The 22,565-nt window shown below is 39.3% G+C and overlaps 1 protein-coding gene across 1 annotated transcript; it reads left to right on the top strand.

Moving 5' to 3' along the window:
• Nucleotides 1–8,674: 8,674 nt before the first annotated feature.
• On the top strand, nt 8,675–20,690 carry CMAS (cytidine monophosphate N-acetylneuraminic acid synthetase). The gene is made up of 8 exons (XM_065684228.1): nt 8,675–8,940; nt 11,619–11,761; nt 11,993–12,148; nt 14,060–14,193; nt 15,464–15,558; nt 16,327–16,498; nt 18,297–18,447; nt 19,775–20,690. The coding sequence occupies exons 1-8, from the start codon at nt 8,768–8,770 to the stop codon at nt 20,002–20,004; spliced, it is 1,254 nt and encodes a 417-aa protein (XP_065540300.1). The 5' UTR covers nt 8,675–8,767; the 3' UTR covers nt 20,005–20,690.
• The last annotated feature ends 1,875 nt before the right edge of the window (nt 20,691–22,565 follow it).

Below are 22,565 nucleotides of genomic sequence, written 5' to 3'. Positions count from 1 at the left end.
TAAAAGTAGCTGGTGATTTTACAGAGTTCTCCATGAACACATCTTGACATCATTGTTAGAATCAGAAGGATAATTTAAGCAGAGTTCTTATTGCACCTCTGATGATTTTCTTAGTTGATTATTACTTGCTTCCGTACCACATAGTATTAACGCTACTATAATAATGGCACTAGATGGCACTGTTCCCACCAGCTGCCGAAATGGCATGCGGCCACTACTATGGATTGCTAATCCTACGCAGAGTTATACAGGGCTATGTCACAGGAGCAGTTTCAGAAGACATGTCAGACTATGAGCTGTTTTTATCTATAACTAAATCTATTGCTTTAGAGAAAGGAAGGTATAAACTGCTTTAGACTAGGGACAACTAAAGCAAGCTCTGTTCTGATTATGGATTTCTCTTACACTAAGAAGCAGCGTGCAAAGCCTTGTACTTGCAAACCAAAACCATTAGTAGCAGTCAGGGATGTTCAGTGTCAGGCAAAAAAGGAGGCACTATATACACATTCCTGTGCATCAAGTGAAAGAATTTGTTAATGTGCAAAATAAGCATGCATTTCATAGTTTTGACATCTACAGTGGACAAATGGCAGCAGCAGATTGAGAATGTTTATGGACTCAGGCAGATAAACTGTTTAATGACCCAGTGCACAGATAAAATGAGTAAGCTGGCTGCTAAAGTTGTAGAGATTTGTAGCAAAAAAATATCAAGAGTTATATACACAATATGAATGGAAACATATGTGCGTGAAAGCACCAGATGACACAGTAGAACAAGGGGTAAAAGAATAGCCTGTACTGATAATGAAGAACATCATTCCCCTGACACTGTTCCCAGAAGATTGTTCTCAGCAGTAAAATTGAGTAATGTGGTGTTCAGGTCAAGCCCAAAAGGCCTGCACTCTAAGACAAAAAGACTTCCCAGCAGAAGATGCTGCATCCTCAGAACAGAAAGGTAGCAACAAGGCTGCAGCATATGACATAAAGCATTTCTTTTCCCATCAGCCTCTTGAAAAACAGACGTACATTTCAAACAAACATGAAAAAATGGGCAAAACCAGCCACTTCCACTAAGATTTGTGGAGGCTGAAGGAAACAAAAACCCAAAGCAAAGGACAGCACTGTAACAAGCATTTATTCCTAAAGGTTATCAAAGATTTGTCAAAAAACAAGTTCAGTGTTATTAATCAAGAAGAACTCCAGAGAAATGATGAACACATAACAGACAATGTCCTTTGCTATCTATGTTGCACACAAGCGATCCTTGCCAGGGAGGCAGATGCAGGTGCTTGTAACTGTGGTGTGGGACTGTCAGCAAGTGAAATATTTGAGGGAATATTAGTGCATAACATCAATTTACATAGAGATTTGTAAATAGATTAAAAGTTATCTTTCTCTAAGATCTAGCACTGGGTTTTGTTATGATGAATTTAAACTTCTATTCCCAAGTCCCCTGACTCCTTCACCTCTTTTAACTCCTCTCTATTAAAATGTTCTCTCAGACTTGTGTGTATTAGTGAGCTTGAGTTTTCTGTTTTCTTCCTGAGAATGTCTTCTTTGCAAATCATAAGATTAAGAAATTAAACAGAAAGGGAGATGGAAGGGACTCAGAATAGGTCACCCCATGCTGCCTAAACCAAATCCTAATACCATGGCAGTGTGAGCTGCCAGTGAGGAAGATGTCACATCCTCCCTAAGCAATGGAGGGGTAATTGCCCTTCCAATTATAATTTCTAATATCTGATATCTGACTATCCTGTGATTTAACTCAAGCTTGTAAGTTCTTGTCCTAAACACACTCACATGACAAAGACTGTTTTTTCATTTTTTTCTTGCAGCAATCTTTTACTCGTGCGATGATTACTGCCATGTCCCCTCTCAGTTTCTCCTTCTTTTGATTAAAGAGCTCAATTTCCCTCAATGTTTTTTCAGTTTCAGCCCAAGAAGGAAAACCTGGCAGGAATTTTGGTCCTTTGCTTTACTAGCTGGCAACAACTATCACATATTTTTGGGATTCAGCTAGCCTCTCATAGGCTACTTGGTGGAGGGAAGATGTAAGAATAGTAGGCTAGAAAAAATGATTACAAAATGCTGAACCATAAGGTTTCCTGACATTGTAACACACATGCAAGTTGGAATAAAAAAGAGTGAAAAGCCACCAACCACAGGAAGAAAATATCATTCCTATACTAAGTCCCTTAAGTAGGAGGGAACTTTTGAAGAAGGTTTTAGGGAGGATCACAACTAAGTCATACTACAGAAGGAAAAAAAAAAAAACAATCAAGGTAGCAGATTCATTCTGCTTGCAGATCTGGCTAAAAGCATAACCTTATCCATGTTATCAGGACACACTAACCTGGCACCTGAAATAGCAGAGTATTGTAGGATAGCTAGCACTGCTAAAACCAATTTTCCAGCTGGGGCAAGCTGCTGATGTACCCTTTCTGAGGGCAATCCAAAGTGTAGGTGCCTTCAACTGTTCTCTAAAGGTACCTTCTGAAGGCTACTTGAACTATATACTTGGCTATGCAAAGCACTTGACGTATTTAGGCTCAGTTTATTGTCTCATACACCTAGAGTTAAGTAGGATGAATCTTAGTCACACCAAAAATTATGTACAAGTGTAAATGTTCACAATGCTGACTTGATTTACAAAGTTGTTTGGATTATTTTGGGTAAAAGTTAAATATAAATCAGTGTTCTTATCACAAGATTTAGTAATTATTTTACAGTCGGATAGGCAATATCAACACCATTTGTTAATAATGTTATAGGTTTGGTAATAATAATAAAGACTTCATTTCAGCAGTTTGAAATTACTCTGAAATATACATATTTCTGCTCTTTATGATTTCTTCTGTGTACATGAGATTGCCAACAATCCATCCAGCAGGCACTGAATTAAACACTGCATTTCAGTATGCTGCAGTTTGTTCCATTTAATTTCTACAGAATTTCTACAGTAATACGCAAGTGTAAGCGCCAAGAAATCATATTTCTATCTATCTGCTTGTAAGAAATCTGAGACCCTTGAAGACTTCCTTGGCCTTTTTTATAAGCATATGTTATCCTTTATTACAGCTGTCATGTATAGGCAGACTGCATTAACCGAAGAGACTTGCATGAAGCTTCCAGCAACAGGAACATGTGATTTTCTAGACTTGCCCAGGCCCATTCCTTATTTCCTTTACACTGGTTTGGAACTATCCACAGTTCAGCGCCAGTAAGAAGATCTGAATCCCTGAGATTTCCTGTTGCTGCAGGGAGGCCTAGAAAGAGTAACTCCCAGTTTACCCAAAGGCAGCATATCCCTGAGATTTCCACTACATGCTTCCACTGAGTCTTTCTTACCTGTTTCTGTAGTACTCGTTATTACATCCTAGAAAAAGATAAGACCTTGCAAGCGGACCCACTATGTACTTACTTATGGAGCCCTACTAATGTAAAAGAAATTAGACCCATGCACACAAAATTAAATGCCTTCGGTTTTCTTCATTTGCTTTTGCATACATGAATGAATAGACTTCTTTCTTGAAATTACAATACAATATTTTATAGCAACTGAATAGTGGCCAGAAAGGAAATTCACAAATTTTATTATCCCCAATGGAATCATATGGCATAGAACATACTTTAAAAATAGATTTATTCCCACTAATTTTATTATTATACCAGTATTTCCTTGAAATGAGCCAGTTTGGCCCTACTTGTTTAGGGACAGTTGGGCATGATAGGACTCAACAGTCACAAGACTATGACCAGTTTATGTGATGTAGGATGTAGTGATGAGAAAGCTGAAATCCCTTCCTCCATGCTGGAAAACCTGTGCCTGCAGGCCACTTCATGATGACATAAAACAGGGTACATGTTCCAAAGAAGCAGAAAACATTAAATTCTTTGCTTTGTTCTCTACTGCTCTATTATTAGAATAGCAAATGTTCTTATCTCACTGAATACTGTTACCCACACAGTCCCTTCAGGAGGAAGACGTCAATACAAACACAGAAGAAGCGAGTCAGAATGTATTTAGGTGAGTAATATGTACTCAAACTAGCTCAGAGCTCAGTTTCATCCTTGGATACTGAAGCAGCTGGCTAATGAAATTTCAGAGCCAGGTACAGTTACCAAGACTAGAAAGCATAAAATACCCACTATGTTAAAAATGGGGAGAAAGGAAGAGCTTGGGAACTATCTGCAATGTCTGCTTTAGCAAGTAGTATAAAGCAGTAATAGTTTATATGTGCTTTGAGACTCAGTTCAGAAGTGCGTTCTTGATCTGAGCTGAAATTTTATATGGATGCATTTGGACCATTAGTCAAACACTTGATACTAGTAAAAAATCCTTGCTGGAATAAATAATCAACAAGTTAGGTAAGCACATAAAAGAAATCAAAGCAATTAATAGCAGTCAATAATAACTTACCTAGAACGAGTCAAGTAAGTATAATTTCAACCTACAAAACCAGGCCTGTGGCTAGAGGAAAGTAAATACCATGTACCTTAAGCTTAGTAAAACTCTTGACAAGGTCTCACATAGCTTTCACATAAATAAACTAGAGGAATGTGGTTTACATGAAAATATTTTAAGATAGGGATAGATCTGGTTGCTGCAGGAATAAATTCAAGATAATGCACTTGGGCAGATACAGCCAGATGCAAAGGCAGAGGTTGGAAGCATCTGACCTATGTAACAGCTCTTGCAGAATCAAATATTAGGTCTTAGTGAACCACTGACTGAATCATGACAGTATTGTTCAAGAAAAGGTAAATCAAATCATAGAGAGATGTATGACTGAGAGTACAGCCCTCAAGGTATATGAAGTAGTCATCTTTCTGCTTTGCCCACTTGCAAAATTCTGTTTAATTTTGAGTATTACATTATAAGATTTCCAAAGGAGAATAATGGTGATGGTTGGAAGTCTGGAAGATTTGAATTAGGAGAAAGACTGAACTAGTGGGTATGATCCTGAAATGGAAATGTCTAAGAGGTGAGATGGTGCCCGTTGTACATGTACACATGTGTGCTACAGAAAGATAGGAAATAATATGTTCTCAAGATCTGTTTTGGATAAGATGGGAATTAATGGTCTTATGTTACAGAAAAGAAGATTCAGTGAAGATTAGGAAAAGCTTTGCTTTCATATGAATCTCTAGATTGCCTGGAGAGGTTATGTAATCAACATGACTGATAGTCTTTAGAACTGGGTTAGACTCATCTCTATGGAGAAGGACAAAGGTATTTAAGATACTTGCTTGAGGATCATTTCAGTCCTACGAGTGAAAGATTTACTTTTGAAGTGAAAAAAAACCAAACCCAAACAACCAACAAAACAAAACCACAAACAAACAGGTTTTAATTATGCACAGACCTTCAAAAGAAATTCTTACTAGATGAATTATGAATGCTGTCTAGATCTATGATGTAGGCCAGATCTTCTGATGTCATTTCTTTTCTCTGTAAATGAAAGTTGAATCCAGACTCAGCTCCCTGCTTGGGATATTCCTGGGCTATGAGAAAGTACTGAAGTGAATTATGTAGCTGAAATATTATTGTTGAGAAATCATCCAATTTTCACAATGTGATGAAGCAACATGGATTTTTTAACCCATTGCTACTTAACAGGTAGGTATTTTGAATATTGTTACAATTATCTAAGAAACTCTGAAAGACATTTAACACAGCATGTGATTTCTCATTCTTCACTTGTTAAAGCTTTGTATATTTATATGATAGAAGTGTCATCTCTGGCTGCTTTAAAGGAATTTCTCAGAGAACTGCCCAAAGTAATACGATTTAGTGTAAAAGTCAGTCCACAAATCTGACCTCAGAAGGACTTCTATCTTCTCAAAAAACAACAAAAAGGGCCACTGTTTGCAGCAGAAGTGCACCATGTAGCTGTTGTGTTTGTTCAGAAGTTTGATATTCTTTTTTCTTATACCTATGTCTAAAAGGGTTGACAGATAGGATCTAGCAAACTAGTTGTACCAGGTTAAAAAGTTAGCACTGACAGACTCTCCTGGAGATTCCAGCCTGTGCAGCAGAACTGGCAGCTCTCAGCAAGACCATCACACTTCACACTGAAGCTGACCTTGTCCAGGCACATGTTTATTGCACTCAGTCTGCTGTGAGCACAGAGGCCTCTAACAGAAAAGTAGTGCTAAGTAGATAGGAATTTACAGTGTGAGAAAGGCTTGAAACTCTAGAATTAAAAAAAAAGAATCAAGATTATGTGCATGGAAAGTAGCCTGCAGGAAACATTGTACTTAGCAGCTTACAGTTATGAGTTTCAATCTCATCTAAAAAAAGAAAAAAGAGCCCTGAAAGCTGCTGCCTTGATCTGCACAGCAGAAGAGCAAGCTGTCTCTCTGCTGTCTCTCATTCTTCGAACAGATTCCACTTCAGAAAGAAACAACAGAACACCCAACAGTTACTCTTCTCAAATGCCTGCTTACCGCTGAACATAACTTTGTTAGTGGTGGATGAGGTCCTTCTGCTCTGCAACACATTTCAAATAACCTGAAGAGGATTTCAGTGAATGGCATGTGATATGTTCCCACTACAAACTGACACCAGTGTCCAGGAGTGACTTTATGATGTTGTCCAACAGCCTCAACTTTCCATTTTTTTTCAAATTACATTAAAAGACAAATTCCTGTGCAGACTTATATTGGTTGTGGTATTACTTTATTTTATCTGTCTGGTTTCTACATGCAAATTCGTATAACTTAACGTCCCGGTTTTATGTTAGTTATTTGTTATTTATTTATGGTCTTATGCTTTAACACACTTTCCACGAGGTGGCGCAGTGAGGGAACGTTTCGCTTTCACGCCGGCGGGCTCCGGTGTGACCACGCTGCCCTCTGCCGGGATGCATTAGGCGGTAAGGGCACGACACAGGAGACACCCCCGAAATGTGAGGATTTACGCCAGTGGATGATGAAAAACCCACTGGATCCGGCCGCTTGGTGCGTGTACAGCTCTCCGATCGCTGCGGAGGCCACATGGACCCTCCGTCCCGCCTTAGTGTTACCCAAGAAGACACGGAGCCTTGCTCCCTCTGCAGGACAGGGCTTTGCACTGTGCTCCGTGACAAATAGGGTCCCTGTCTTCAGAACCAGGGAGAGGCTGCCTCTGTTCCCCTAGGCGAGGTGCCTCATGGTGCCAGACCCCTTCATCCAAGTAGCAACCCAGCCCTATGACACAGAAAGGCCCTGCAGAGCGATCTGGACAGGCTGGATCAATGGGCTGTGGCCAGTGGTATTGATGCAGAGGGTTGACCAATGTACAAGGGGGTTAGAGGAATTCGCTTGCTTAAACAAAAGTATTGTCTGTGGTAAATACCTATCATGCCTACTAAGCAGAACAAAGGCACTAATTACTGGTTCTATTGATTGAAACAGCTATTGATAAGGAAAAGCAGATGCCTGATTCTACTGATAAGGGGGAGAAGCAGATGGTTTATGGCTGGGACACCGACCAAACCCTAAGGCCATGTGTGAAGACTAAAAGGTGAAAAGTTTAAGAAGAGGAAGACTCATTTACTTCATTTTGAAGACCCCTACCCACAGGAGGAAGACTCATTTACTTCATCATGAGACCTCTGCCCATGACCAGAGGGGGCACTGTGCAGGCGCAAAGGACCTTCTAGCTCATTATAATACCAAGCGGGGATAGATACTAAATATGTATAGGTGTATCGAGTAATCTAATGCATATGTATACCTTAAGAGAATAAATGTAGAGGGAAAAACGACCCTGGGTGTGCATGCTTTGGAGGAACTATCCCCATGCACCTCAGCGCTGAGTAAAAGCATACCTACTTTACAACTTCAACGAGTTGTGGAGTCAATCAGTATGAGGTTCAACAAGGCAAAGTGCCAGGTTGTGCATTTAGGCCACAGCTACACCGTGCAACACTACAGGCTTGGAGAGGAGTGGCTGGAAAGCTGCATGGTGGAAAAGAACCTGGCGGTGCTGATTGATGGCCACTGAACATGAGCCAGCTTGTGCCCAGGCAGCCAGGAAGGCCAACGGCATCCTGGCCTGTACTAGCAACGGCATTGCCAGCAAGGCCAGAGCAGTGATCATCCCCCTGTACTCAGTACTGGTGAGGCCACACCTGGAATACTGGTTCAGCTCTGGGTCCCTCACTATAAGAGAGACGTTGAGGTGCCGGACCATGTCCAGATAAGGGCAACAAAGCTGGTGAAGGGTCTGGAGAATAAGTCTTAAGAGAAACAGCTGAGGGAATTGGGCTTGTTTAGTCTGGAGAATAGAAGGCACAGAGGAGACCTTACTGCTCTCTGCAACTGCCTGAAAGGAGGTTGTAGCGAAGTGGGTGTCAGTCTCTTGTCCCAGGTAACAAGTGACAGGACAAGAGGTGCTTCAAGCTGCACCACGTAAGGTTCAGACTGGGTATTAAGAAAAATTTCTTCACCGACAGAGTGATCAGGCACTGGAACAGGGTGCTCAGGGTAGTGATGGAGTCACCATCCCTGGAGGTGTTCAAAACCCACTCAGATGAGGGCCGTAGTGACACGATTTATTGGTGAACTCGGCAGACCTTGCGGTAGCAGCTGCACTACAAGACCTTAAGCTCCTTTTCCAACCCAGCTGGTCCCGTGACTCCCGGACACCCGCCACACCACCTTCCCCCGCCCCTCGCTCGCAGCACGCACGCGTGGCCAGGCCGGGGCGGGTCGCCCCTCCTTGGCGCAGGACTACACTTCCCAGCGTGCACGGCGGGCCGCGGGGCTGTGCTGGGCAATGGATCGCGGTGCGGCGGCAGGCGAGGGCCGGCCGTGCGCCCACCTGGCCGCGCTGGTGCTGGCTCGCGGCGGCAGCAAGGGCATCCCGCTGAAGAACATCAAGCTGCTGGCGGGGGTGCCGCTCGTGGGTTGGGTTCTGCGTGCCGCTGTCGACGCCGGCGTTTTCCACAGGTGCGCATGCGCCGTCCGGCTCCCCGCCGTCCCGGCATCGTCGGGCGGTGGGTAGGGGTCGCCGGCCGGCGGGTTTCGAGGGACTGCGGCGCTCGGAGGGTGGAGGGAGCGTTCTCTATCCGCAGCAGGCTCCTGGGGCAGCGTTCCCTTCCCTGCTGCCTTCTCTCTGACAGACTCCGAGGCGCCTGTCGTGGGGCGAGTGGCCCCACCCCGGGACGTCTTTTACGCTCAGTGAATGACGCGGGTGTGTAGTAGGAGTCCCTCACTGAAGGCAGAGGGGTGCGTCTAACGTGGCTTTGGGTTAGGGATCGCGCAGGGCAAGGCAAGCAGGCTGCGCCCTTACGGGAACCCTGTCATCGCTTCCTGGTTAGGGTGGACTGCGAGGGAATGAAGGAAGTAGTCGTGCAGTGCAGTACTTTGAAATTAAAGTTGTTGTGATTCGTGGTTGGGAGCCACTGATTGAGGATGTTTGTCAGTAAGTGTTGAACGGGGCTTTGAGCAGCCTGGTCTAGTGGAAGGTGTCCCTGCCTGTGGCAGGGGGATTGGAACTGGGTGATCTTTAAGGTCCTTTCCAACCCTAACCAACCAGTCTATAATTTTATTACGGTTTTACTTCTTTAAGATGGCTACATTAAATAAATCTGCCAGGCTGTAGGTAACATCGTATGATTCACTGGATTGCAGGCTGACTCCAGTGGCCCACTGTGCAAAGCCAGGCTCATTAGGATTGCTTGAGATCACATGCAGCTGAGTTTGAGTACCTCCAAGGACAGAGACTCCACAGCCGTTCTGGGCACTGGTTCCATTGATGGACAACCCTTAATGGAACCGGTTGAATTGGCCCTTCTGTTCTTGCATGTGTCTGTGTCCTATTACTGTGCTAATCCAGGAGAAGTTTCTCTCTTTTCTCTCTACCTGCTCACCAGGTACTTGAAGATGGCAATAAAGTCACCCACTCACCTTCTCTTCATAAGTCTGAATCGAGACAGGTCTTTCAGCATCTCCTGGTATGCATGTGCTCTGAGGTCCCAGTCATCATGCTGGCTCTCTGCTGGGCTTGCTCCAGTTTTTCCTTTTTGTAACAAGGAGCCCACAGCTGTACGCAGCACATTAAAGGCAATCTTCTAAATGTCAAATGGAAGGAAATAACCATGTGTGCCCATGTGACACAGATCAGAAGCTTAGTTTCTGGCAAAGTGCGGGAAACTTTGGTAGCAATGGTTAGAGCTAAATAGAAACAGTATTTTGTTGGTGCTAAGAATACGGGCATTAGAGATTTCTTTTTTTCTGCTTAGAACAAAACTGGGAGTCTTCTACCCACATACTGATAAACTTAATTAACACCAGTGCGTGGTTAGCTGCTGTACCATTATCTATTCTGAAAAACCTTTTTAACTGTATCTCAAAAGTTTAGGAAGTTGAGTTGATTATTTTTAATAAAGAAGCAGTCAAAACCATTTCTGACCTAGATTTTTTAAATAATTGATAATTATTTAATGCATGTGAATCTATATTGCTTAATGACCTATGGTGGATATCGTGGTTTGAGTGACCTTCTCATCTTCTATCTGGCACTTGAATTTGCACAAGAAGAAGCCACTTAGGGTTATGTAGCCTAACTCTTGAGGCATAACAGGTGCATTAGGTGGAATATTAGGTTTTTCTAGTCACCTTTGAAACAGCTGTATTGATGGGATATGTGTTACACAATAAAACTCTCTTAGTTGGCTGGGGAGTGTGTGTTTAAGCTAACCAGCCTGAAGAAGTTTATGGAGAATACCTCTTCTGCATTTGTTCAGCTGGGTGTGACTTGGCATTGCTGTTGCTGTCATACATATTTTTATTTTGATGATCCCATGATGTCTTTGCTTGAAAAATACTTAACTAAAGCACCATTTGCTATGTAGAATGCATTGAGAATGCCAGTGTTGCTGAGAGAAGGGCTGTTTTTCGTGTTTTTTTGTTTTTATGTCTCATATGCTTTGTTGTCACACTGATGGCAGTAATGGCCTCACAGTGCTCAGCCAGTGTTTATCATCACATAATATTCAGACTTGGCCCTTCCTTTTGTAAATGTTTATTAACCCTGAACAATCACAGTCTTGTTTTACCAGTACTGAAGGTTTTCTGTGCCAAAACATATGTGGTTGTAACTTGAACAGCTCTCTCTCTGGGATTGTATGGAGCCTAATTGACACATTTTAAAACACTTGCAGATAAATTCATCTTCTGTCTGTGTGGCAGCTCTTGTCAACCTTGTTTCCGAGCTCTTAGATGATTTTGAATGCCTCATTCAACCCATTCACAATTCATTGATCTGTTAGCATGCCTAACAACTTGTGGTGTGCTGACACTGGATTTTTCTGGTAACACTTCTGAATTTTATATTGCTTAAGCTTCCCACATGGCAGGTAGATCAAGCACTCTGCAGTATTAAACTGAAATGCAGCCCAAGCTTGAGATTTTTACAGTCTGGTGAATGTGAATCTGTATGTTTAATCCTTATTGTTTAAAGTTGCTTTATAATCTTACTAATGCAAGTAAAAGAACTAGTTCCTTTCATTGCAAGGTGTAGTGCGTACATAAGCCAGAGTGTCATTCAGGTTAGCTTATGGTGGGCAAGTCAGTAGTGCTGGGATTTATTCTTTATATTCATTTCTGTCACTGTCTGCCAACAGTATATGGGTTTCTACGGACCATGATGAAATTGAGAAGGTTGCAAAGCAGTTTGGTGCTCAAGTTCATCGAAGAAGCCCTGAAGTTTCTCAAGACTCCTCAACTTCTCTAGAAGCTATCAGAGAGTTTCTTAATCATCATCATGGTAAATCAGTAATGAAATATGCTGACCCTTTCTGTTGTAGCCCCAGAGCGAAGATGCACTTATTGTTCAGAAACATAAGTAAAACTACTTATTACTTAGAAAAATAAGTAAAGCCTTTAGGAAAAGGTAAAGATTCTCCTTTTTTCTTTTTTTTTTTTTTTTTGTGTGTGCGTGTAGCATCTACTCATACCAATTAAGAATATTGTTTCATAAACCTTTCTTTTTCTTTAGAGGTTGATATTGTAGGAAATATTCAAGCAACCTCTCCCTGTTTACATCCAAGTGATCTTATAAAAGTGGCGGATATGATCCAGAAGGAGGGGTTTGATTCTGTCTTCTCTGTTGTGAGACGACATCAATTCAGATGGAGCGAGGTAAAAAAAGGAGGTAATATTTAGGTGTTTCTGGTTACACTTATTTATTTTTTCAAATGGTTTATTTTCATGCCAATAATATTTACATTAGGAAGTGATATCCTTCCTAATGTAAAAGGCGGGAGGCGTGGAATAGCTTAGAAATTCCTTCTAAGTAGTGGTGTTTTGATATTACTGATCATTGCTCAGGCTTTCTGTAATTGTTTTGTAAAATTGCTAAGGTATTGAAAGTTAAACTGTTATTAGCTTACCTAGGAGCAAAATAGCTCCCAAAAACTTTACAGGTGAATTTCTGCTTAGTGGGTACTTGTGTGCATGTAGACATGACACTGAGTCCCTGTCTTAACTAAGAAGGTGTTTGTTCTTACTCTGCAGTAGCTAACAAATGACAAATAATGTGAGGTCAAGTCTTAGGGAAGATGGGATGGGAACCTCTTAGCCTGGAGACTTAGGGTGTGTTTCAGCCTGCTAATTTGGCTGCTGACATATGTGAAATTGCAGACTGCCTTTGAGTCATGAGGACAGAGCTCAAGTTAATTAGCTCATACAGAAGGATGTGACTATTTTTCCCAGCGAAAATATGCCTCTCAGCTACAGCTGCCTAGATGACTAAAGGCTGAACTCTACTTGCAAATAAATATTGTACTTTGTAGCTATAGAAGTACCTTTTGTCCTTATACAAATAACTATTCTGCACATTATCTCTATTAGTTTTGTTGCTGTGAGTGAAGTAGAAATGTTTGCTGCTTTTTCAAAAATAGTTGATTCAGATACTGTCACGTCATTATTTTTTAAAAATGAATGCGTTACTTCGACATTAGAATTACTCTGTGATATAAATTGCTTCAGATGAAAATTTTTTTGAGCTTACAAAGCATCATACAGTTTAATATTGTACTATTTTTATTTATTTATTTTTTTAGTCTTTGTCCAGATGGCTTTAAAATACTGATTATGTTAAAAGAATTTGATATCTTTTCCTGTGTCTTTCTGTTCTTTCTGCATGAAGGTTTAATATTGATGCATTCTGAAAGAGAAAGGTGTCTCTCTGGAAATGTTTTACTTCATTAAACACAGAACTCTAGCGTATTTATGAAGGATAAGGTGTGTGCATATATACTAAAGCCTCAGGATGTTTTGGGTGTTTGAGAATGCCCTCTAGCTTTTTTATAGTTCCTAGATCATGAGACTTGGTGAATTTTAGCTGCTTTGTGTGTGTGAATTTGAGTGGCATAAGGACAGAAGTCTGATTCCCATCTCAGTTTCTGCCTCATGTACTACTGGCATTGATAACAATATGGGATCTTACGGGATCATGTTTGTTCAAAGTCACTTGTTTATTCATTGTGGGCACTGATTAAACCATTTATGAAAAGTTAACATAATGTGTGTCCTTAAATAGGAAATATTTTGGGGAAGTGCCGAGATGTTTTCACAGGCAAAATTTCTTCTTGTATGCTCTTCTGGATTTCAGGTTAGTCCCCTCAGCTCCTGGAGTTCATTCAGGGCATTCCTGGTTTTAGGCATAGGTAGTTGAATTGGGTTTTTTGACTGTTTAGAAGAGTGTCTCTCTCTATGGCCAGTTTTGGAGCTGATGACCTCTCAGGGTCTTTTTTTTTTTGTGGTTGTTTTTTGTTACTGTTATTATTTTATTTTGTTGTTGCTTTAAAAAAAATTGGAATGAAAGATTTTTCTTTCCTCTCCTAGAACTGCAAGGCAGTCATCTGGTTTGTTATCCACAGCTCCAAGAAAGAGAGGCAACTCAATGATCCTTTATAAAGCTAAGCAGTGAGAGGACATAATGAAAGAAGTTGGTGACTGCATTGTGTCCTTCATTTTTCAACATAAAACTATTTCAAGAAAGTTCATTGACTCTGAACAGAGATGCTAGAATATTTATTTTGTAATTTTTCTTTGTTAACAGAAAACAAAATGACAGAACCCCAGAACCTGAATCCAGCAAAACGATACCGAAGGCAAGATTGGCCCGGGGAACTGTATGAAAATGGTTCATTTTATTTTGCCAGGAGACAATTGATTGAGAAAGGCTACTTGCAGGTTAGTGCTTCTGGTTTTCATGCTCTTTAGAATAATACACCTTTCACTGTTGTTGTAGAGGGTTCTAAATTCATTAATGTACTTCTGTTTCTGATGCAGTCAGTATGAAGTAACAGCACTTTAACCTCAGGACAGTTTACTTATTATTTGGAACTTAACAGGGCTAGCTGCAGTTCCAGGAACAGCATCCTCCACAGGAAAGAGATTTATACAGATAATATTGAGCAGTATATAGCTATAAGCCTAAAACAGTACATTACTGAGTTTTGCATCAATTCACCAGGATGTAAGTACACATCTTGTAATACATTTTAGTGTTACTAAGGGTGCAAAACTTCATGCAGTGTTATAGGCTTCTCATTTAATCTATAAACTTGTATTCTTGGCCAGTTTAGTCTTAGGCCATTTTATACTGTAACTTAAACAGTCTTTTCCCTTTCCTGATGTTTACATCCTAGTGTAGTAATGCAGAACAAATGCATTTATTTTAGCTTTCACTTTATTTGTTTATTTGCCTACAAATACAGTCTCTTCATTTTCTCATGCAAGACAAGTTCTCCATCTTACAGGTCATTTCCAGTATTTGTTAGCAGAACTGCAAAAAAGCCCAGTGTAAATATTTCCATGTTTCTAACAGGAATACCTTACTAGGTGTGTCAAGAACACCAGGTTCTTGCTTCGCTCTTTTCCAGATACATCACTAACGCAGAGATGCTAGCTTTAGGTCTGTAGTTTGTAAACATCCATGCAGTACCGGCTAATGCTGTGTGGATTTGCAGGCATTGGTCTGGATAGTGCAGTTGTGTTGAATTCTACATTTTCTGCAGATTGGGCCCCTAACTCTCAGAGGATTAGGGCTTTTAGTTCTTTTCAATTATATTGGGATGTAGTGGATATTTTTCCAATTGACATTATTTGTGTAGACAGCAAACAAAATATAAGCATACTCTTACTAGATAAGTGCTAAAGGCATTTCTATGCCTGGTAAAATCTGTGTGATGTAATGACTACAATGTGTAACAGCTTTCTTGAATACTTTCTGTAGTGGTAACATAAAAATACCTATTAACTGTTCCCTATAAAAGTTCCTTTGCATGCTTGGTTCTGTGTCACTGGCAAAAACATAATGATTGATGGTTCACGTATACAAGCTGTTGTGACCAATGTTTAACCAGATACTTAGCTTTCATTATGTGGTGCTAAATTGTACGAGTCTCTTAATTTTGTATTAAGCCAAGCAGAACATTTTAAAGGGTTCTGTTTTATTTAGGGTGGCAAAATGGCCTACTATGAAATGCGTGCAGAGCACAGTGTGGATATTGATATAGACATTGATTGGCCTATTGCAGAGCAGAGAGTATTGAGGTAAAACCACTTTTAATTCCTTTATTTCTTTGATATCTCTGATAGTTTCAGAGTGTGCTCAAGTGAATTCATAATGTATGTAATAGTTAATCAAAGATAATTGGACAACTTGCTTTCTGTGCATCATTTTTTCTTATATCTGTTTAAATCATCTAAATTACCTTTGCTGTATGTTTGGGTTTATGTTGGGTTTTGTTTGTTTGTTGGTTGTTTCTTTGAAAGCTCAGCCTGGGGAAAAATGTAAGCCTCACTGTACTATAGCAGTGTGTTAGCATCATCTCTGGCCTTTCCAGCTGAGTTTTCCTAGGCTTCCATGGTCTGGAGCAAGTTTGCTGATGCACGTGACTTGAGAGTGTTTGCATCTAAGGCATGAGCTGATTACATCTTGTCAGCTGCCTTTTGTTTGCAGCGACTCTGCACTTCTCTAAGGAGATAACTGGTGGGAAAGGAGTATGTTTCTGTGCCTTTTTCATCCTTTGCTCCATTTTGATTTTGCCCCAAATAAATGCTGCAGAACATAAGAGGGTTATGCTGAGGAAATAAATCTCATCCTAATCTTTAAATAGACAACATAACTGAGCTGTCTTTTGGATCATTCTGTTTTTTTCTTTGAAGAGGGAGAATATAGTTGGAGAGGGACGATGGTGAGAAAAGACATTAGAAAAACAATTTCAAAGTTGATTATCTGAAGATCACATTTGTATTTTAAATGTTTGGGGTTTGGAGTGTGCAGAAACTTCCATCCTAAAAAATAACTTCTTTATCTAGCTTTGGATATTTTGGCAAAGAGCCATTAAAAGAGGTGAAGCTATTGGTTTGCAGTATTGATGGATGCCTGACAAATGGTCGCATTTATGTGACAGAAGATCAGAAGGAAATGGTCTGCTATGATTATAGAGACATTGTTGGTATCAACCTATTAAAGAAAAGAGGAATCCAGGTATGTGGTGTTCTGAAGTGTGAGGCTTTATACGTGATGTAAACTGAACATTGAAAGATTCTAAAACCCTGCAGCATGTAAGTTGAAGTTTCTTCAACATAGTCGTGATCAAGCAACATAGTACATTGGTTCAGGGTTGGGACAAATGTTGTTCTTGGATTCTGTATTGGAAAATTAAAATGTTTTGACAAAGTTTTCCATCTCATTCACAGTAGCTATAGCATCTTTTTGTCCTGGAAAAATGTGTGAAGAAATCTTCATAGTGTTTTGCTAGCACTAGTCTTGTTCTGTATAGTCTAGACACTCATTAATTAGAAGTCAGCTTTACTAAGCAGGGATATGTTGTTACCTGTTCTTATAGAGAGGAAGAAATACCCAGACAAATCAATTGCTTCATCCTAGATCACCATAATTGTTGCAGAGAGGGGAAATCAAACCCCGAACACTTTTGTCTTCGTAGTTGTTTTAACCATAACTTACATGCTTTGAAGTTGTAAGAATTCAGTGTGAATGAAAAATTGAAACAACCCAGATCGTAACATGCCTACTTTCACTATTTTTATAACTACAGTTCTACTGATCTAAATCTTTGCTTGGATTTATGTAGCCTCCTGGCTATTTTCTGTCTGTGCTGCTGCCTTTGATACAGCTGGAACAATTTTTTGGGGGTAAGAACTAAGTAAAGATTTAGGTTACCTTCAAAGAGCCTTAACCCAGTTCTGTTGCAGGTAAAGATAGGCATGGATAAGACAAAAGCATCTATACCCCAAGTAGACTTCTCCAGATACATTTTTTTTTGGAGTCTCCATTGTAGGATTCTTTCAGAGCAGGTTAGACAAGACATTCATGACATACTTTGCAGCTGTTGCTGCGTTGGGGCAGTAAAATGGAGTAGATGTTTTTTCAGAACTCCCTCAGCTTGATGTTCTGTGAGGCAAAAGGGGTAGGAAGCTTGTAATAATTGTTTTGTTGTGTCTAGGACCCATTTCGATACTTGCTGTGACTAAAAACCTGGGTTTTGTGCCACACTTTATGTGTTTCTGGTATATGTTGCTGATCGACTGCTTTATGTACCACTTCTGTTCATTCTGTACTTAAAGTCCAAATATTTCTTAGTATTTAAAAGCAATTAGGGAATTTAAGCTTGTCCACAGCTTAAACAGAAAACTTGGAGGAGTTGTGTCTGAATTTTTTAAAAATCTTGCTGCAAAAATCTTCTGGGTTTGGCTTACCTTGTACATCATTTCCGAAATGTCAAATTTGGAATGAACTGCGGGAGATTTATCTGCTGTGCTACATCAGTTTGTTTGCTGTTCTGTTGATGTTCTGAAGTCCTACAGTAAGTAAAATGATGTTATTAGGTAAAGGAGTCATAGAAAATACTTTGTAATATTCTACTTCTGCAAGTATTACAGAAATCTTCCTTGGTAATTCTCGTATTCCACACTGTAGCTTAACTAGATGCTATTGCAATAAATAGTCAACATGCCACTGTACTGTGATACCTAGTATTTTATTCAGTGCATGCTGCATTTAAAAAAACATGCAAATTTATATTTTTGAACCTTATGGAAGCCTGCAGAATGGTGTTTCCCAAAGTAACTTCAGGACTCTAGTGTTGGTTTTGAATGCTAATCACATCTGCTCTGACTTTTGATTGAAGAAACCAGTTATTCAGTGCTTTTCTGATATCTGAGAGAGCTTTTATGAGAAAAACTTATGTTTTGTTAATAAATAATCTTATATGTTTTATTTCTTTGTATATCGAGTTTATTCTAACTTGACTTTATTTTAATAGGTTCGACTCATCTCTGACAGAGATTGTTCAAAAACACTGTCAGCCATGCAGCTGGGATGTATAGCAAAAGTTAGTGCAATAAATAAATTAGAAGTCCTAGAGGAATGGCAAAAAGACATGGGTTTAAGCTGGAAAGAAGTCTCTTACTTAGGTCAGTTCCTTTTTTTTGATAGTAAAACTTCATATGGTATACACAAATAAAAACTTGACAGTGCTGCTCAGCTTCAGAATGCTTTGCGCTTTGTTAATATGCTGAACTTAATGTGATTGACGTGTAAATTACAGCACCCAATCACCAAAAGCAGGTATGTATTTTTAGGCTTGTTAGGGTACAATCTGATTAGTAAAGGCATTGATGAATCAGTGTCTAATTTGGTAAGGAGGTATTGGCTGTTTTTATAGAATCATAGAATAGTTAGGGTTGGAAAGGACCTTAAGATCATCTAGTTCCACCCCCCCTGCAATGGGCAGGGATGCCTCACACTAAACCATGTCACCCAAAGCTCTGTCCAAAATGGTCTTGAACACTGCCAGGGGTGGAGCATTCACAACTTCCTTGGGCAACCCATTCCAGTGCCTCACCACCCTAACAGGAAAGAACTTCTTCCTTATATCCAATCTAAACTTCCCCTGTTTAAGTTTTAACCCATTACCCCTTGTCCTATCACTACAGTCCTTAATGAAGAGTCCCTCTCCAGCATCCTTATAGGCCCCCTTCAAATACTGGGCTCCTGTGAGGTCTCCATGCAGCCTTCTCTTCTCCAGATGGAACAGCCCCAGCTTTCTCAGCCTGTCTTCATACAGGAGGTGCTCCAGTACCCTGATCATCCTTGTGGCCCTTCTCTGGACTTGTTCCAACAGTTCCATGTCCTTTTTGTGTTGAGGACACCAGAGCTGCACACAATACTCCAAGTGAGGTCTCACAAGAGCAGAGTAGAGGGGCAGGATCACTTAAAGGAGATTTATGATGAGATACGGGAAAGAGATATTTTTATTTTATAATGAGATTTAGGAAAGTTTTTGGCATTACACAAGCATACAGCTACTGCTCACAATTTTGAGCTGGAGTTCATTTCAGATGGATGTTGTCTAGATTATATTCTGAAATGGAAACAAGTGAACAGAATTAAAATTGAAAGCCGTATTATTCTGTACAAAACTCTATTTCAGTGGCAGCTTAAGTGTACAGTTTGCAAATGCTTATTCAGCTGCTCAGATAATTTTACTGCTCTTAAAAGTACCATTCTCTTACCTGAAGATTGTGTGAAGTGTGATCAGCATTTATATCTAACACTTAAGATTTTCAAAGAACTCACATGTGCAAACTGCTGTTGAGCTGCTCAGATGAAAATTGTGGCACAAATACAAATTTTATTTTTTTATTTTTTTATTTTTTAATATGTACTCAATAAGATAGTGAGTTTGCTCAGCTTTTCTCCTCTGTGATATTTTGCCGTGTCTATTATCTTTCTCCATAGGAAATGAAGAGTCTGATGTGGAATGCCTGAAGAAAGCTGGCATGAGTGGTGTGCCTGCTGATGCTTGTGTAGTTGCTCAGAAAGCTGCTGGTTATATTTGTAAAAGCAATGGTGGCTGTGGAGCTGTCCGGGAGTTTGCAGAACACATATTCCTGTTGTTAGAAAAGGTGAACTCGTCAAGGAAGCAAATGGAAGAAATGAGTTCAGCAGGAGAGAAAATGGGGAAATGATAACAGCAGGAGAGGAAATAAGGACTGAATGAAAAAGGACTAACACAGTTGGTCAGTCCTGCCTTTCTTCTCTTCCTCTCTCAGTGAGCCTGTATCCCAAAGGATGGCTTATCTTTGAAGTTTTACATTGCCATGAGTTACAAAGATGTTTCCCTCTAATTTAAGCTCTCACTTCAATTAAGTGCCGATATGGGTAATTGTATGCTGATAATTATCATATTCAGGATTATTTTAAAAGCCATTAAAGAAATGCCTCAAAAAGTAGCATTCTGTAAATCTGATCTTAATCTTTACACCTTTCCTACAGGAATGATCTGTCTTTAGTTCATAATCCAGGCATTTTTCAGGGATCAATGATTTTGCATGACTTGAAGATCTGTAATTCAGACTTTCAAAAAAAAAAATCTGATTGTTTTTCTCATTCGGATTACATTTCCTTTATCAAATGTCAACATGGTATTGTAGTTGTGTGCTTGCTTTTTTGCAGAATTCATCTCCATAAGGAAGAGTTTTAACATGCAGGAGAGATAAGGAGAAAAATAACTATCAAACTTCTTCCTGTATTTTTAAAAGATAGCTCAGTTACTGTAAACCCTGTTAATATTAGTTAAGAAAAGCACTTAAGTGTGTGTTAAATTTCAAGTTCATAAATAATTAAATGGCATTTGGAATTGTGCCTCTTTGAATCTGTTTATATTGGGGTTTATGGAAGTGCTTAAAATACCTGAATGCCTTGTCAGATTTGGGGTTAAATTTCACACTAACATTGAGATTGTTCCTTTGTAGAAACTCAGTTTCTATCTATGAAGGCCTTTATTACAATAACTGAGTTAAAAACACTCTAACATTTAACGTGTATTGTATGGAAAACTAAATGCTGTTTAAAAACAAAAGACAAAAACCAGAAAACAACCAAAACATAGTTGTTGATTGTGGGTTTATAAAAACTATATATATACAGACTTTTTAGCTTTTTAATTTAAAGCTGGTGTATATGTATGCTTATATTTATGAAAAATACAGTTTTTACTGTGTCTTGCTTTAAAGAACTTGGTATCTTAAAAATTCATAGAACTAACTCTAAAAATAAGCATCGGTTTTCAACCCTAGTATTTATCAGTGAATCAAGTTCTGCTTTGGGTTATGCTAAAAAATAAAAAATAGCTGTGGTACACAGGTAATTACTACTGAGTTGAATAATAATGGCTTGTCATTTTGTTTCTCTGCTAAATAGACATTCCCACTATAATATCACTTGACAGATGGCCCTCTGATTAACTGTGTTTACTTCCTTTTACTAAGGAAAATTTTAAACTGAATTTCTTTTACTGCCTGTCTACAGTAGGAAGAGTAACAGATGAATAGTTTACTACTCAGCTCTAACTTATCATTGAAGTATTTCTTGTCAGTGAAGTTTTAGGGTTCTGTGCTGGATAAATCCTATGAACTTTGATAACAGGAGAGACACATTTTAGACCGAACTGTAGACTTTGGTATAGGGAGATGGATTACTTAGTTTTATAGACTTGTGTGGTAAAGCTTCAGAAGTCCAGACTCAATGAACAATTCAGGTTTTATAATGTCATAGAATTGGCCAAGTTTTTCAGTACTTCACCTTGTGTCATTATCAGTAACTTGCTGACTTAAATTTCAACAAGAGTTTACTGTGAATAGATTGCTTTAAAGAAGGTGACTGTGATTCCCATTCCTTTTATGTTAGAGAAAGCAAAAATGAGTAAGTACAATTGTAATAAAAATATGAGTTGGCAGTACGGTTTTTAGCTTACTGTTTGAATCAATAACTCTTGTAACATTTCTTCTGCTTGCTGAATGTGCTGCGTATACATTGGGTCTCTACCCAAAATTTCTGCATGAATCAAAAATAAATGCAGAGATGTTTTTATGCGAGTGTTGGTAACACTGGCACAAGGAGCAGTGGTTAGCCCTTCACCTACTTCTGGATCCATTAATTTATTTTTGTCTGATCTTTGTCCTATTCAGTGTATGCTTCTCTCCAGTTCTGTGCTGTTTCCTGTAGGGTAATCCAACGTGTTCTGACCTTAGTTCACTTCAAATCAATATGAATTATATATCGTTCAACCTTTTGAGGTTAAAGAGATTTTATAATACTTGGTGGTTTAAGCTGCTTAATACTTTTAAACCATGAGCACACATTAGTTAATCTTTTCCATAGCCCATGGAAGATGGCTGTTCTGGTGGTTTTTTTCTTTTTTTAATTATATTTTCTATTAGTATTCTCTTAAAACACTATTTTCTGTTTCCAGAAGTAACTCCAAATCAGTCTGGTTTATACGCAGCACAATTAATTACCCTAAATGTCAGCATTATAAGAGCAATAATAAAGTATGTCCAGTGGAAGAAAACCACCATTATGGAGAAACCTGTTGCATAGATGAGTTAGTTAGAAAAATCTTGTCATTAAAACAGTTGTCTTAAAAATCGTTGGTTGGTATGTTTGTTTCTCTCTTTTTCTCAGATAGGCTTGTCTGTCCCCATTGCTGATCCTAGATGCATTTGTGTATGTGGCTCTCTTTTAGTAG

Source organism: Lathamus discolor, chromosome 1 (assembly GCF_037157495.1).
Source record: "Lathamus discolor isolate bLatDis1 chromosome 1, bLatDis1.hap1, whole genome shotgun sequence".
NCBI classification, from domain to species: Eukaryota; Metazoa; Chordata; class Aves; order Psittaciformes; family Psittacidae; genus Lathamus; species Lathamus discolor.
Note: the sequence above shows the minus strand (reverse complement) of the source record. Positions and strands in the feature narration are given on the sequence as shown.